The 17,410-nt window shown below is 44.0% G+C and overlaps 1 protein-coding gene across 13 annotated transcripts in view; it reads left to right on the top strand.

Annotated features, from left to right (window-relative positions):
- The first annotated feature begins 4,642 nt into the window (after positions 1–4,642).
- Positions 4,643–17,410, top strand: part of DLG1 (discs large MAGUK scaffold protein 1) — a 213,371-nt gene continuing 200,603 nt past the window's right edge. For all 13 annotated transcript variants that reach the window (XM_004577810.4, XM_058662092.1, XM_004577809.3 and 10 more), the window contains exons 1-2: positions 4,643–4,719; positions 5,404–5,535. In XM_004577810.4, coding sequence (XP_004577867.2) covers positions 4,701–4,719; positions 5,404–5,535 — 151 coding nt within the window. In that variant the 5' untranslated portion in view covers positions 4,643–4,700. The remainder of the gene's footprint in view (positions 4,720–5,403; positions 5,536–17,410) is intronic.

The raw sequence follows: 17,410 nt of genomic DNA, 5'->3' as shown, positions 1-17,410 counted from the left end.
CATTCTTTACTCCATTTCTTTTCTTGTAGCCTAAGCTGGCATGGGTTTTTAGTTTGCTTTTGTTTTATTTTGATAGCATCAAATATTTTCCTTTTAATGACTGTCTTGGCGTATTTCTACTCTGCTGCAGAGAGAGTGAAAGATGCAGAAAAGCCTGGCATGATGAGGCTAGGATGGGTGAGAGCACAAAAACAGATGTACAGGTAAAAAGGTAGTTTGGGGTAGAAGGAAGATTGGCAACGGAAGGCTCGAAACTGAGAGACAAAGATTCTTTGAGATCATATCTCTGAGATCTTAATAAATGAGCTTTTCTTGGGATCCTTTGACTCCTAAGACTTAAATTATTCAAAAAGTTTACTTGGAGTTGGAAAGTTGTCTGAAAACATTTACTCACCAGTATCTTATTATGGCAGCAACTTCTTCCCCCTCCCCCCCTTTTTAAAGATTTATTTATTGGAAAGGCAGATATATATAGAGAAGGAGACAGAAAGATTTTTCTCTGCTGTTTTACTCCCTAAGTGGCTGCAATGGCCAGAGCTGAGATGATCCGAAGTCAGGATCTAGGAGCTTCTTCCAGGTCTCCCATGTGGGTGCAGGGTCCCAAGGTTTTGGGCCATCCTCAGCTGCTTTCCCAAGCCACAAGCAGGGAGCTGGATGGGAAGGGTAGCAGCAGGGTATCTCTTTGGGATGCCAAAAGCACATGTGGCAGTTTTACCCACAATGCCATAATGCCAGCCTAGACTTTTAACTGCAAAAGATAATGGAATCTTCAAGGTACTAACAACTGTCCAAAATGAGGAGAAGTCATTGTTTCGCACTTTGAGATGACAGGGTATCCAGGCTTCTAGATACTCTCCAGTGATTCTTACTGTCTGGTATTTACATCCTTGAAGCGGCCCTAAGCAACCAACAAAATTTTGTAGAAGTGATGGAGCATGCTATGGTTTCAATGCTTGCGGCCCTCCACTCCCAAAATCAACATAATGAAATCTTAACCCACTGTACCAGTGCTATAGTATACTGGGTGAAGCTTCCACGTGTGACACTGGCATCCCATATGGATGCCAGTCTGTATCTCTGCTGCTCCACTTCCAATCCAGCTCCCTATTAATGGGGGTGGGAAAGCAGCACAAGATGGCCCAAGTGATTGGGACCCTGGCACTCACTGGTGGGGAGACCTGGAAGAGGCGTCTGACTTCGGACTAGCCCATCTTCTGCCATTTGGGGAGTGAACCAGGGGATGGAAGATCTCTGCCTCTCTCTGTTTCTCTAACTCTGCCTTTCAAATAAAATGAATGCATCTTTAAAAAAAAAAAAAAGATTCTTAACCCTCAAGGTGACAGTACTAAGATCGGGCCTTTGGGAAATGGTTAGATGAAAAGGCCAGAGCTGTCTCGAATGGGAATAGTGCCTTTATAGACAAGGCCTGGGGAGACTTGTTCACTCTGCTTCTACACAGATCTGTGTCAGGAAGGCACCATCTCTAAGAAACAGGGATCTCACCGGACACTGAAATTGATACTCCACTTTCTAGCCTCCAGAGCCTCGAGAGAATGTTTATCATTGGCCCACAGAACTGTGAAAGTTCATCATTGTCATCAGTTTCTACACAGCTAAGTTCAAAGAAACTCAGCTTTGAGGCATTTGTTACGTGGTGATAAATAATACAGAGAGAAAGAGGAATAAAGAGTAGGGGTCCTTCTTGCATGGCCAGAGCCAACCCTGGGCCCTCATTAAGAGCAGGTGTGAGGCCCATTCCTGATTTTAGGCACTGCTGGGAACCCAAAAGGATTGTCACAGCCAAAGACAAGATAGATCAATTGTTTTTGTTTCTGACCCCTTACTGGCTTCTGAGAAAGTGGCATTGGGTTTTGTCTATTTGCTATGAGATTGTGCGTCTCTGAGAATGAATCTTGGATCCTGCTTATTTTTAGCCCCATTGTCTAGCAAGTGCACACAGGCAAGTACGCTGCAAGATTTGTGGGGAGCCAGCTTTGGTTAAGACCCACTTGGAAACCCCCCACCTCACCTACGAGTGCCTAGGTTCAAGCCTTGGTTTGGCTCCTCACTCCAGCTTCCTGCTAATGCATACCCTGGGGGGTGGGGTGGGGTAGCAGGTGACACACAGTTCAAGTTCCAGAAAAACTTGGACGGAGTTCCTGGCTCCAAAGTTTCAGCCTGGCCCAGCTCAAGCTGTTGTGAACATTTGGGGAATAAAACAGTCAATGGGCACTCTCTCTCACCTTCCCTTAAAAAAACAAACAAAAATATTAATTTAAAATAAATCAAATTATTTGTGGAAAATAAAAGTAAAAGATAACTTTATTTTGGTGTAAATTCTGAAATCCACACAAGCAAGGGGTCTTCAAAAAGTTCACGGGCATAATGAAAACACAATTCATGATATTTTTGGCATTGAAATGTCTTAATTCTACATTCCAATTTTTTTTTGGAAGCACCCTTAGATGCGAGTGATTAATAGTATCAAGGCTAACAGCAAACTTCCCTTCCTCCCCTCTCTTACTGCAACCTATCCAAGTCAAGTCCTCTATGAATCACAATGGAAAGGACCCTGGACAGGAGGCGGCGGCCTGGACTTTGAATAGCCCATGTGTTCCCGGGCAAGTTGGCACCCCCTTTTCTGGACCTCTGCTTCTACCTACCAGACGAGAGACGAGGTCTTCAGAAGTCTTCGGCTTCCCCCACGTTTGGATCCCCAGTCGCATTCCGAAGAGACGCCGAGGGGTCAGCAGCCTTTGAGCAGCTGCTGACCGACTCAAAGAGGACCCCACCCCCTCCCCCTCTTAGGGGACGGCAGGGAGGGCTTTCTGGTTTTGAAAGCAGGGCCTCGGAGGTTCCACTTCTGTCACTTAGCTCGGGGTCAATTTTTCTGTTCGGGATTAGACCCGGCCGGGGAGAACCCTGGCGCTTCACCCGCTCCGAGGTGCGCGACCGCTTCCTACCGCACCAGCTGAAGTCGTATAAACTTCCAAGGAAGTGGCTACAGGTGAGCTCTTAAAGGGGCCGCCAGGGCCTGGGCAGTACCTGGAATACATCCCCTCAGCTTTAAACATCCTCGATTGAAGCCCTCAAATTTCCCATATGAATTCGACACGCCCTTCTCTAGTAAAAACATCCCAAGTCCCCCCAAATGGGGGGGGGTAGTAGTAACTTTATAAAATTGGTAGAAAGTGGAAAGTGGCAGAGAAGGCACCACCGGACCGCCCCCTCCCTTTTCCCCTTCCGAGTGCCGGCAACGTCACACGCCCCCTAAAGTGGGTGGCACTGTGGGCTTCTCCCCGAGTGGGGTTTTGGCTGTCGAATGCAGCCCGGGGGCGTCAGGAGCTCTGCCCGGTCTTAGAGTTGGGAATAGCACGTGTTTAGTCCGATCAAGAGAGGGAGGTCTACGAACAGTGTCCATCGGGTCTTTTCAGAAAACCCCGATGCTTCCCAGCCCGACAAGCCGCGGCTTCGCCAAGAGCCGCGGAACACTGGAGTGGGCTGGGGCGAGGCAAAGGCGGGCTCTTCCAGGGCGCCCCGGACCACCTGTAGAGTCCGGGTGTCAACTCCTTTGTCCTCAAAGCCGTTCCAGCGACCGCCCCTTTGAGCGAGGAGCCTCACGCAGAATGCTCTCCGGGCCCCCCAAGACGTTCCCCAGCTTCCCTCCCGGCCCTCCTTCTCTCCTCGACCCTAAGGTAGCTGCGCCGAGATCCCGGGGCTGAGCGCGAGCCGCCTCCTCACTTCCCATTGGCTGAGAGCGCCGGGAAAGCGGTCACGTGGCAGCGCGGCAGGCCAGCTTCGAGGCCGCCATCTTGGCGGAAAGTTTGGGGGGAGCGAGACCAGGGGCGCGGAAGGAGGCGAGGTTCCGGGGGTGGGGCGGCCAGGAGGCGAGAGGGCGAGCCGGTGAGCGAGCCGCGGCGGCCGCGACTGCCGAGGAGGAGGAGGAGGCAGCGGGGGTGCGGCCGCCGAGGGGAGCTCCTCCCCCGTCCCCTCACCCCCCTCAGCTCAGCTCCTCGAGCCTCGGGCGGGGCGGGGGTACGTGGAGCTGGGCAGGGCGGGGGAGCCGCTGCGACTCGGGCCGGAGCGCACCCCTGCTCCGAGCGCACTCCGCTCGCTGCAACTTTGGTGGCGGCGCCGCAGGTGTTGGGGGGCCCGCGGAGGTGTGCATGTGGGGCGCGAGGGCGTCGCGGAGAGCGGCCGCTGCCCTGTCCGGACCCCGCTGGAGTAGCCCGGAGGAAACGAGCTAGAGAAAGGCAAGCGCAAGTGGTGGGAGGGGGTTCGGCAGGGTTGGGTCACCTTTTCCGATCGCAGTATGCCGGCGCTGGCACCTTAGGGGCCAACGGTCGGAGCGCCCCTTCACTCACGGCCCCACGAGCAGGTGGGGAGGCGGCCGCACGAGTAGGCAGGAGGAGGAGGGGGGAGCCTTTGTAAAAGATTTGGAATCCTATTAGTCGGTCTGCTCTTAATTTGCAGGATTGCCCACCCCTACCCCAACTGACACTGCTGGCTTTTGAGGCTGGTCTTTTCACTTGGGAAAACTTTGGAAGATGGGCTTTGGAGATTGGGCTGGAAGGTATTTTGGTTTGAGATTTAGTGGAGATGCTAGTTTCTGCACGATTCTAAGTTTCAGTTGCTTCCCCTTCCCCCTTCCTGGTGACTGCTTTTAAAGGTGTGTGCTGCCTTCCTGATTGTGGAGGAAAATGCCGGTCCGGAAGCAAGGTGAGACTTTATTTCAGAACTCTCTTGGGGGATGTTTTAAGTTTTTCATATGTCACTTTGTGGTTGCTGTTTTTTTTTTTTTGTATGTTTACTTTTTAATGTTTTATATCGATTTTATGAGACAGTGTGTACCTAGAGTTCTTGCTTAGGGGATCGAAAATTGAAACACCTGTTCAAACTTACTTTCTGTACATCACTATAGTGTTTGGAGAGGCCCTGAGGCCCTCCCCCACCCCTGTCTTTTTTTTTTTAAAATCTCCAGTTGGTTTTTAGTATTTCACCTAATCATTCTTACTAAACACTTTTATTTGCTCCGGGGGTAATAAGAAATAGTACTTTGTAACACTGAAGATTTGTATTATGAAGACACATTGTAGGTGATCTGGTTTTGCCTATCCGATAACCTGAAGCTGTGCTATTGGCACTCGCATCATGGTCTTTTACTGAGGCAGATGACCAGTACACATGTGTTACTAACTGCACATTTGCTTCCCCTTTCTGCTGTAGTATGTGTTCCAGCTGTTTTCTGCTCCTTTCTGGAAAGCAGGTGTCCTTTAACGCTGCAGCCTGGCTCCGCTGGAGGAGTTGGGTGACTGCTTACACATCTTGTGGGATCATTTGTATTGACATGTAGTCCTTTTAAGTATGTACACACTTTTAATCAGTCTCCTCTTGCCTTCTCAGATACCCAGAGAGCATTGCACCTTTTGGAAGAGTATCGTTTGAAACTAAGCCAAACTGAAGACAGACATCTCAGAAGTTCCATAGAACGGGTTATTAACATATTCCAGAGCAACCTCTTTCAGGCTTTAATAGGTAGGAATTAAAACTAAATCTGTGACCGGGTTAGCTGGATATGCACCTCTGAGTTCAATTATTTAAACCTGAGAGAATGATTTACTTGATTTTTTTGTGAGGTGAGGTCATTTGAACATCTTCATGGCTTTGTTATGTTTTTCCTGCATAGATCAATGTCCTTTCCAGACTTGATCTAATAACCAAAAACCTTAGGATTATTTCAGTGGTTTTGAGAACAGGGTTTCATATTCTTGTGTTAACTACAAGATGGAGAAATTGCAGAAGTGTTTCAGGACTTAGAAGGTAGTTGATGAATTGTTACAGCTTCCTTCCATATTTGATTGGATTTTTGGTGCCTTTAAGAATGTTTGGAGAGATCACTTCTTGGCCTTTTGGCTAAGATCATGTGTAGAATGTTTGGAGAATTCTGCCGTGTTCAAAAATATTCATTGTGTTAACACAAAACTGTTTAAACTTGACATTCATGGCACCAGAATTCTAAATGAGAAGAATGGTCGAAGAGGTGATCTTTTCTAATAACCTTATTTTTCATACAAGAAAATTGAAATGAGAGAGTTTTATTCTTAACTAGCTTGAATTTGTAGTGGGTATTGTTTTAAATGAAAACTGCATAAGTTGTCAAGAGCCCTTAATTCTGTTCCTGACACTGCTTTTGGTTGAACAATATTCCACAAGTTATTGAGCCTTTTCTGGGTACTAAAGGAACTATAGAATGGAAATGATGAAATGTAAGGGTGAGTTTTTATATTATATTTTATATACAGTCCTTGATATGTAAAACAAGGTGCCCTGGGGTGTCCCTAAATTCACAGATTACTGAACTAGAAAGTTTGTCCATTTCAGTCGTAATAGTCAAAATTTTTAAATCAGCTATTAACTCTTTAAAAAAAAAGATTTATTTTTGTTTTGATTGGAAAATCAGATATACAGAGAGGAGGAAAGACAGAGGAAGATGTTCCATCCAATGATTCACTCCCGAAGTGAGCCGCAAGGCCAAAGCTGTGCTGATCTAAAGCCAGGAACCTGGAATCTCTTCCACGTCTCCCACATGGGTGCAGGGTCTCAGGGCTTTGAGCCGTCCTGGACTGGTTTCCCAGGCCACAAGTAAGGAGCTGTATGGGAAGTGGGGTGGCCAGGATTAGAACTGGCGCCCATATGGGATTCTGGCATGTGCAAGGTGAGGACTTCAACTGCTTGGCCACTGTGCCTGGCCCAGCTATGAACTCTAACACTTTAAATAAGAAGACATGTACTTTATGGCTTACACTTATTTTCTGTAACTTGCAAGCAGGTATGATCCTATATATTTTTTGTTAGAGTAGTTGTTGGTGTGACTTGAAGACTACCTTTAAGTCTGTGTACTCTGATAACATATTGATAAATTGATACTTTTTATTAAAATTTAGATTTTTTTTGCCAAATACTGCTTGATATATCTGACTAATTTAAAAATTTTAACGTTCTTAAAGATTTTTAAAAATATGTATATGAGGGCCTGGCACAGTAGCCTAGTGGCTAAAGTCCTCTCTTTCCATGCACTGAGATCCTATATCGGCGCCAGTTCTAATCCTGGCGGCCCTGCTTCCCATCCAGCTCCCTGCTTGTAGCCTGGGAAAGCAGTCGAGGATGGCCCAAAGCCTTGGGACCCTACACCCGTGTGGGAGACCAAGAGGAAGCTCCAGATTCCTGGCTTCAGATTAGCTCGGCTCCGACTGTTGAGGCCACTTGGAGAGTGAATCAGTGGATGGAAGATCTTCCTCTCTGTCCTCCTCTCTGTATATCTACCTTTCGAATGAAAGTAAAATAAATCGTTTTAAAAATACGTATAGGAATAGAGAGCACAGTATAATGAATCACCATGTATCATCCATCTTCAGAAACATATTAATTTTTTTCTGTTTTTGCTTATTTGGTACACTTTTTTACATTGAAAATTTTTAAATAATTTTTTTAAAAGATTTATTCATTTTATTACAGCCAGATATACACAGAGGAGGAGAGACAGAGAGGAAGATCTTCCGTCCGATGTTTCACTCCCCAAGTGAGCCGCAACGGGCCGATGCGCGCCGATCCGATGCCGGGAACCTGGAACCTCCTCCGGGTCTCCCACGCGGGTGCAGTGTCCCAATGCATTGGGCCGTCCTCAACTGCTTTCCCAGGCCACAAGCAGGGAGCTGGATGGGAAGTGGAGCTGCCGGGATTAGAACCAGCGCCCATATGAGATCCCGGGGCTTTCAAAGCGAGGACTTTAGCCGCTAGGCCACGCCGCCGGGCCCTTTAAATAATTTCAAAACTATGTTTTGAAATTTTTTCATTTTATTTATTTAGAAGGCAGAAAGAGAAATTTATCTCCCATCTGCTAGTTCATTCCCTAAATACTTAAAATGGGAAAAAGAAGCTCAGTCAAGGTGTCTCATTAGGGTGACACAGATGATGGCTCAGGGGCCACCCACAGGAAGCTGGAATTGGGAGCAAAACTGGACACTCTGATGAAGGGCTATGGCCTCCCAGTTGTATCTGAGTCACTATACCACACATCTGCCATTGCAGTTCAGGTATTGTTTGTTTCCTTCTTTTCTTTTCTTTTTTCTTTCCTTTTCTTTCTTTTCTTTTCCTTTTCTTTTCCTTCCTTTCTTTCCTTGTTTTTTAAAGAATTAATTTTTATTTGAAAAGAAGATTTTTACAGACAGCAAAGGAGAGAAGAGAGGTCTTCTATCCATGGATTTGCTCCCTAATGGCCATAGTGGCCAGAGCTGAGGTGATCCAAATTTAGGAGCCCATACTTGCTTCCTAGCCTGTCAATGTGAGTGCAGGGACCCAAGGTTTTGGGCCATCCTCTGCTGCTTTCCTAGTATGTAAACAGCTGACTCAGAAGTGGAGAAGCTGGGACACGAACAGTTGTCCATATGGGATTCTGGTGCTCCAAGTGGAGGATTAGTTTACTATGCCACTATGCTAGCCCCATGCATTTCAGTTTCTAAGCTCTGTGGTATGAAGTCCAAATGGACGGGCCCGGCGGCATGGCCTAGCGGCTAAAGTCCTCGCCTTGAATGCGCCGGGGTCCCATATGGGCGCCAGTTCTAATCCCGGCAGCTCCACTTCCCATCCAGCTCCCTGCTTGTGGACTGGGAAAGCAGTCCAGGACGACCCAAGGCTTTGGGACCCTGCACCCATGTGGGAGACCCAGAAGAGGTTCCTGGTTCCTGGTTCCTGGTTCCTGGCTTCAGATCAGCACAGAACCGGCTGCTGTGCTCACTTGGGGAGTGAAACATCGGACGGAAGATCTTCCTCTCTGTCTCTCCTCCGCTCTGTATATCTGACTTTGTAATAAAAATAAATAAATCTTTAAAAAAAAGTCCAATGGACAACCAGATTTGATTCCTTGAAAAGGAACAAAAAAGGAAGGATGATTCTTTAGTTATTTGTTTCTGTAGAACAACATTAAACTTTGGAATGTTTTATTTAATAGGCTCATTCTAGGAAAAATGTGTGACTTTTATGTCCTCAGTTACGTGTGTGTGTGTGTGTGTGTGTGTGTGTGTGTATACGCTTCAGAAATTTTGTGGGGAAAAACTGTTAAGAGTTTTGGTGCAAGAAATTGTGTTATTTTTGTGTAGTTTTTCATGAGCTTTTTGAACCTCCATGTGTGCATGGATCTCAAAACTTTTTTCAAAATAAGGATTTATTTGAAAGGCAGAGTTACAGAGAGAGACACAGAGAGATCTTCTGTTTGCTTATGCATTCCTCAGATGTCCACAGTGGCTAGGAGGAGCTGGGCCAGCCCAGGCAAGCCAGGAGCCTGAAAGACCATCTGGGTCTCCTACATGGGCGCTATTGCCGAAGCACCCAGGCACATTAGGAGGGTGCTAGAATGGATATCTTGGACCCTCTGCAGCTGAGATTCCAAACAGTGCCCATTTATGATGCTGGCCTCCTAAGCTGTAGCAGCTTAACCCACTCTACCACAGCAACAATCTCTGGATTTCAAAACTTTTGCACCACAAACTTTGCTTTCCATGAACAATTTTTTTTGAAAGATTTATTCATTTATTTATTTGAAGGAGTTTGAGAGTGTGTGTAAGAGAACAAGTACTTCCATCTGCTTGTTTATTACCTGGATAGCCGCTAAGGGCCAGGGCTGTGCCAGCTGAAACCAGGAGCCAGGACCTTCATCCTGGTTTCCAGTACAGGTCGCAAAGGCCCAGTCTGAATAATCTTAAGTTCTTACATTTTATTTTTGTTTTGTGCCTCAGTCATTGTTTTTTAATCATGCATTAAGCGTATAAATTACTCTAAGCTAAACCAATCCATTTGTATCCGTAGGGTGCACCTAGAATACTAGCCTAGCTTTTTCTTCTTGTGGTGGATGGCACTGTCTTGGCTGCTTAAGAACCTGTAGACATTAAGTTAAAGAAGACATGGGTGTAGACTGCGCGGTTTATTTGAAAGACATGTGCTACCTAGGTTTTTGACTTCCTTAGTTTAGAATTCATTTGTTTAGGCCAAAGTAGTTTTTTTTACTTATTTGTTTGGGATATGAAGCATCTTCGGACATGAAAGAGGAGAGACAGGAAAATCTTCTCTCTGCTGTTTCACTCCCCAGGTGACTGCAATGGCCGGAACTACTCTGCACCCCCATGGCAGGAGCCAGGAGCTTCTTCCAGGTCTCCCCCGCAGGTGCAGGGTTCTAAAGCTTTGGGCCATCCTCAACTGCTTTCCCAGGCCACAAGCAGAGAGCTGGATGGGAAGCAGGGCTGCCATAATTAGAACTGGTACTCTATGGGATCCTGGCAAGTGCAAGATGAGGATTTTAGCTACTAGCCTACTGCACTGGGCCCTAAGCTGGAAGTTTTTATTCACTGGTTTCATGCATTGAAAAAAGTTTGTGTGGCACTTTGGGTTTTGGTGTTAAATGCTGATTTTATTCCACTCCTTTCTGTACTTGGTACATAGATTTGGTTTTAGGTACCTTGGTTACTCAGAAGATCTTGAGAGTCATGTTATAATTGATGTATTGTGTGTTTTTGTGCTTTTAAAAAGATTTATTTATTTTTGTTGGAAAGTCAGAATTACAGAGAGGAGGAAAGAGAAGGATCTTCCACCATCCATTGGTTCACGCCCCAAGTGGCCACAGCAGTCAAAGCTGAGCTGATCTGAAGCCAGGAGCCAGGAAATTCCTCCAAGTCTCCCACATGGGTGCAGGGTCCCAAGGCTTTGAGTCATCCTCGACTGCTTTCCCAGGCTACAAGCAGGGAGTTGGAAGGGAAGTGGAGCTGCCAGAAAGCGAATCAGTGTCCATATGTGATGCGGTCATTGGAGGTGGAGGATTAGTCAGTTGGACCCTGGTGCATTTTATGATTGATAATGTTCTTTGCTTGAGTAAATATGGAACTTGTTGTGTTGACACTGACACTTCGTATAGTATCCTTGAATTTGACTTAAATGTTAAAAATTAAGAAAAGCTTTTGTCTTATTTGTAAGTTGCTTCTTTTCCATTGACTAAATTTAAAACTTGAAAAAATTCTTGTGTCACATGTTTGTTTAGAATTTAGTTACCAACAATGTTTGGTGATTGTTTTTGCATAAATGGGAGATAAGGTACGCTTATTTTTACTCCCTGATTTAATTTTGCTTGATTCTATGTTTCAGCTTTATATAGTGGAAAAAATGTAATGCAGACTAGCTATGGTTTGATTACAGTCAGAGCCTGGGTAGTCAAATTCCTAGTGGTTTCAGGCCTTTCCTAAATCTAAGGTGTATGAGATCTGAAGAGTACCGACAGCTAGATTTCATACCAGTTAGGCTCCTGAAGTTATTTCAGAGGGCTCATCTAGTTTCTTTGCACACAGGAGAAAAATCTGACCTTAAGATCAGCTGGCTATGAGAGTAGAACACATTATACGTGGTTTGATTTGTGTATTTTAGAGTAAATAATGAACTTATTTTTACTTTTAAAACAGTACTTGTTTACTTGAAAGCCAGAGCTAGAGGGAGAGACTGATACCTTCTGTTCGTAGGTTTACTCCTCAGGTGGCTGTAGGAGCTAGGCTTTCCCATTTGGGTCGTAGGGACCCAAACACTGGGTCTGTCTTTTGTCGGGCCTCTGGTAGGGAGCTGAATCAGAAGTGGAGGAACCAGGACATACCTCAGTGACCATAGAGGATTCAGGTGTCACTGGCAGTGGTTTTACCTGTTCTACCACAATGCTAATCCAGCAGGCTTACTTAAGTTATTGTTGTTTTTTCATTTTGTGTTCAGTTGTGATTTACCAAAGGACGTTTTAGGGGCCAGTGTTAGTATACTGGGTTAAGCCATTGCCTCTGATGCCAGCATCCCATTTGGGTACTGTTTTCAGTCCTGTTGATGTAGCTGCTTTTTTTTTTTTTCTTAGATTTATTTATTTATTTGATTGGATTTACAGAGAGGAGAGACAGAGACGAAGATCTTCCATCCAATGGTTCACTCCCCACATGGCCACAAAGGCCAGACCTAAGCCAATCTGAAGCCAGGAACCAGGAGCTTCTTCTGGATCTCCCATGCGGATGCAGGGTCCCAAGGCTTTGGGCTGTCCTCGACTGCTTTCCCAGGGAAAGCACAAGCAGGGAGCTGGGTGGGAAATGGGGAAATGGAGCAGCCAGGATTAGAACCTGCATCCATATGGGATCCTGGCATATGCAAGGCGAGAACTTTAGCCACTAGGCTACTGTGCCTCGCCCAATGCAAAAGTTTCAGTTTTTCAAATACTTACTAGTGAATATGGATAATGTGATAATTCTGTCCACTTAAGAGTTCCCAGTTCATTTGTTGCTACTCAGTTAATTCTTAATAGTTTCACTAGTCTTGTAAATATAATAAAGGACATTGCCTTATCCTTATTAGTAGATACTGGTTCTCAAAAATATAATTTTCTTATCATCTTAACCATTGAAAAATACACATTTCAGGAATACTAATTGTATTTTTATTATAAAGTGATTTTTATAGCATTTTCAATTTATGAAATTAAAACTCTATTCCCATTAAATATTTATACCACTCATCCACCCTGTCCATGCTCCTGACCCCTAAAACTTGGTAACTACCATTCGACTTTGTGTTTTTATGAATTTGACTGATAATATATGTCATGGAAGTGGAATCATGCATTATTTGGTTTTTATGACTAAATTATTTCACTTTGTATAAAGCCCCCATGGTTCATACTTTAAGATTTATTTATTTTTATTTGTAAGGTAGAGGTACAGAGAAGGGAGACAGAAAGAGAGGGAATTTCCATCTGTTGGTCCACTCCCTAGAAGGCTGTAATGGTTGGAGCTTTCTGCAGCTCTCCCACATGGGTGCAGGGGCCCAAAAACTTGGTTTCTCCTTCACTGCCTTCCCAGATCATTAGTAGGGATCTTTACAGGAGTGGAGCTCTGGGACTTGAACCAGCACTCATATGTGATTCATGTGTCACAGGCTGAGGCTTGGCTAGCTGTGCTGCAGTACTGGCTACACAGTTCAAACATTTTATACTGTATGATAGGGTTTTCCTTTTTTTTATTGGCTGGATACTGTTGTATATATATAGTACATTTTGCTAATTTATCCATGATAGGTATTTAGGCAATTTCCTCCTTTGGCTACTGTATGAACAGTACTGCTGTGGAAGTATTTCTTTGTGGCTGCACTTACAGTTCATTTGGATGTCTACCTAGGAGTGAGGTTGTGGGATTGTGTGATAGTTACATTCTTTACATTTTGAAGAACCACTGTACTGTTCCCCATAGTGGTTACACCGTTGAACACTGCTGAGGTATTGTACAAGGTTGTGGTTTTTCCACGTCCTTACAGTACTACTTTTTCTTTCTTTTTTTTTTTTTTTAAGATTTATTTATTTTTATTACAAAGTCAGATATGCATACAGGAGGAGAGATAGAGAGGAAGATCTTCCGTCCAATGATTCACTCCCCAAGTGAGCCGCAGCGGGCCGGTGCTGCGCCGATCCGAAGCCAGGAGCCAGGAACTTCCTCCAGGTCTCCCATACGGGTGCAGGGTTCCAACGCTTTGGGCCGTCCTTGACTGCTTTCCCAGGCCACAGACAGGGAGCTGGATGGGAAGTGGAGCTGCTGGGATTAGAACCGGCGCCCATATGGGATCCCGGAGCGTTCAAGGCGAGGACTTTAGCCACTAGGCCACGCCGGGCACCAGGCCCAGTACTTCTTTTTCTTTTCTTTTTTTGTTTTTTAAAATATTTATTTATTTTTATTAGAAAGTCAGATATACAGAGAGGAGGAGAGACAGAGAGGAAGATCTTCCATCCGATGATTCACTCCCCAAGTGAGCTGCAGCGGCCAGTTCTGTGCCGATTCCAGGTCTCCCATGCAGATGCAGGATCGCAAAGCCTTGGGTCGTCCTCGACTGCTTTCCCAGGCCACAAGTAGGGAGCTGGATGGGAAGTGGAGCTGCTGGGATTAGAACCAGCGCCCATATGGAATCCTGGCATGTTCAAGATGAGGACTTTAGCCTCTAGGCCATACCGCCAGGCCCAGTACTTCTTTTGCTATCCCTCCCCTCCACTCCCCTTTCTTTCACAATAGCTATCCTAATGGGTGTGAAAGCATGTAAAAGGTATAATGATGAATACATATCACTTTCTGTGTAAGTGTTATTTAGTCATCATAATTCTGTTAGATATACGTTCACGTGTGAGTTGATTACACTTTTTGATAGGTGAGAAAACTTGAAGTATTGAGAAATGACCAGTTTTACCCAGGGACTCTCAGATACACTAAATTGAATTTAGCTAATCTGAATCCAGAGCCTGTTTGTTCTCATCTTTAAGCCTTAGGAGATTCTTAGTTATCTCTTTTTTGAGGGGTGGCGGTAATAAAGAACTCAGTGTAATAAAGAACTCAGGAGGCAGGCATTTAACCTAGCCATCAAGACCTGTGTTGGACTAACGGGGTTCAATCCCTGGCTCCAGCTCCTCCAGCTCCTGCTGATGCAGACCCTGGGAAGCAGTGGTGATGGCTCAAGTGATTGAGTCCTTGCCATCCATATGGGAGATCTGGATTGTGTAGCTCCTATCCCGCCAGAACCCCATCTGTCAAGGGTATTTGAGGATAGCAGCTCTCTTCCTCCTCTCTACCTGTCAAGTGTCAAAATACCACCCCAATAGCAATGATGTTTAATAGAGATGTTGGTCTGTAGGGGAATCTTTACATTAATGAAATTACTTTATAAGGTTAGAATTCACTGTTAAAATGTTTGTGTAACAGATGCACACACAAAGGAAATGAGAGATTGGTTCATTTCCCATTTGTTGGTTTACACCTCAAATGCCTGCACTGGCCAGCAATGGGTTAGGCTGAAAATGGAACCTAGTAGGCCAGTCTTGGTTTTCCACTTGGGTGGCAGGGGCCTGATTACTTGAGGCATCACCACTACCCTCCAAGGTCCCTGTTAGCAGTCAGTACCTGGAGACAGAATGAGATTTATGTTCTCTGATGTGGGCAAGGGAAGTCTTAGATGCTAAGCTAAATACCCACTCTCTAGAATTTATGTATTTTGAAAATCATGTTTATTTAGTAAAGTTTTAGAATTTGTACATATAGTGGTAAGATATCTTGATTTCTTGTTTTTTTTTTTCCGGCTAATTTTTTGGTTATGTTGATGGTACATTTTGATTTATTGTCAATTTTCTGCCTCTGTGTGTATGTGTGTGTGCACTGTGTGTATGTATGATTTTTCAGAATAGATTGGATCAGGGAAAACATAACAGTATGTGAAGTACACTATTGGCTAAGATTTTGTGGAATTGGAGGAGAATTTTATTAACCTTTTACTTAAAGCTTTAATTGAATTAGATTAAGCTGTTTATTTGCTTCAATGTGGTTTTGCTTACTACTGTTCTGAGGGAGTGTTTTGATTATGTTGAATTCTGGTTGAATTCAGAACCTTGCAATCACAGAGCTCCGGGATTATTTAAATCTTTCTTCCAAGCCATTTCATGTATCAGGGTCATTTGTTTTTCCCTAAGTAAGATTTAAACTAAGACCAGGAATGCAACTACTTAAGCCTGCTTTCTCAAATTTGAAATCCATGCAGTTTTTGCTGGGCTTTTTTTTTTGTTTGTTTGTTTTAATGCACAATTCCATGAACTTTCTGAAGATCTCTGCATAGATTGTAACTCATTTTTCACAAAAATAAATTTTTGTTTTTTTCCCAGGGAACTTACTGAAGTACCCTCATAGTTTTCACTTCTTTTGTAGGGAGCATTCCTTTCTTTCTAATAACACTTTCCCATTTTTGTGACATTGTCTTTTTTTTTAAGATTTATTTATTTTTATTGGAAAGGCAGATATCCAGAGAGGAGGAGAGACAGAGAGGAAGATCTTCCGTCCGATGATTCACTCCCCAAGTGGCCACAATAGCTGGAACTGAGCCAATCCAAAGCCAGGAGCCAGGAGCTTTTTCCGGGTCTCCCACATGGGTGCAGGGTCCCAATGATTTAGGCCATCCTGGACTGCTTTCCCAGGCCACAAGCAGAGAACTGGATGGGAAGTGGAGCTGCCATAATTAGAGCCAGCGCCCACATGGGATCCCGATGTGTTCAAGTCTAGGACTTTAACCACTACGCTATCGTGCCGGACCCAACATTGTCTTTCTGAAGACACCAGGCTGTTTGTGTTTTCAAATGTCCATTTCTGGATTTGTTTCACATCTGGATTTTGGTCTCTGAGCATGTTGCTCTGTGCTCTGCATTTCCTGTGTACTAGTGATTGATTCTAAATAATTGCTTTAGATTGGAGCTAAATAATTTTTTTAAGATCGGTGTTATGATTTTGGATCATCTTCATATGGTTAAGTGAATAGTTTTATGTTGTGATTCATGGTTTATAAAGTGCTTTCACATAGAATTTTCTCTGCTAATTTTCTTAACACTATGTAAAATGAGTTGATTGTCCTCAGTATGCATACTTGGGAAGTTCTGTAATTCTGGTTATTAAAACTGGGAAAAGTTGCTTTATTTTCACTTTTTATTTTTCTTTTGAGATTTATTTTGTTTACTGAAAGGCAGAGGGAAAGAGATCTTCCTCCTGTTGGCTCAGTCTCTAAATCTGAAATAATGCTTGGCTGGTAGAGGCTAAAACCAAGAGCCTGAAATTCCATCCAGGTCTCTGTGTGGGTTGTCAGGGGCTCAAGTGAGCCGTTCTCTGCTGCTTTCCTAGGTGCGTAGCAAGAGCTATATCCAAAACCAGCAGCAGGGAGAAAAAACGACACTTAGGTATGGGCTGTTGGTGTCACAAGTCATAGCCTAAAAAACTCGCACATTGGCTGCTATCTCTACTGTTTTCATAATGACATTTATAATTCTAATAGTCTAAACAGTTTATTTATGTTACTGATGGTTTCAGAATAGTGAAAAACAGGAAGTGACAGCCTGTGGAAATGTTTATAGCTCATGTGCAGGATTCTATGCAGGATAATGCCCACTTTTATGGTTAAGTAACAGTCTCCCTTCCCTTAAAAAAATTCATAATTATATCATTAGATGAGTAAAAAACAACATGGTCTCAACATATAACTCACTCAGAGCTACTGAACAACATAAGTAAGCAGTGTTACAATATCAAGTTCTTCCAGTGATAGCAAAGTAATTTGATCTTCTAAAATAATTATTTTGCTATTGTAAGTAAATTTATGGTTTAAGACTTTGTCATGTCTTTGTTTTTAAATATTCAGACTAAACAGTATTTAAAAGCCCTTCTGGTTTGGATTGTAACTTTTTTTTTTAATGTTTTGTTTTGGGTAAAAGAGCAGTTCAGATCACTTGAGGGTTTGATTCCCAGCCTCGGTATTAATGGTAAAGATATAAAATATCAATAAT

This window comes from Ochotona princeps, chromosome 3 (genome assembly GCF_030435755.1).
Source record: "Ochotona princeps isolate mOchPri1 chromosome 3, mOchPri1.hap1, whole genome shotgun sequence".
Taxonomy (NCBI): Eukaryota; Metazoa; Chordata; class Mammalia; order Lagomorpha; family Ochotonidae; genus Ochotona; species Ochotona princeps.
Note: the sequence above shows the minus strand (reverse complement) of the source record. Positions and strands in the feature narration are given on the sequence as shown.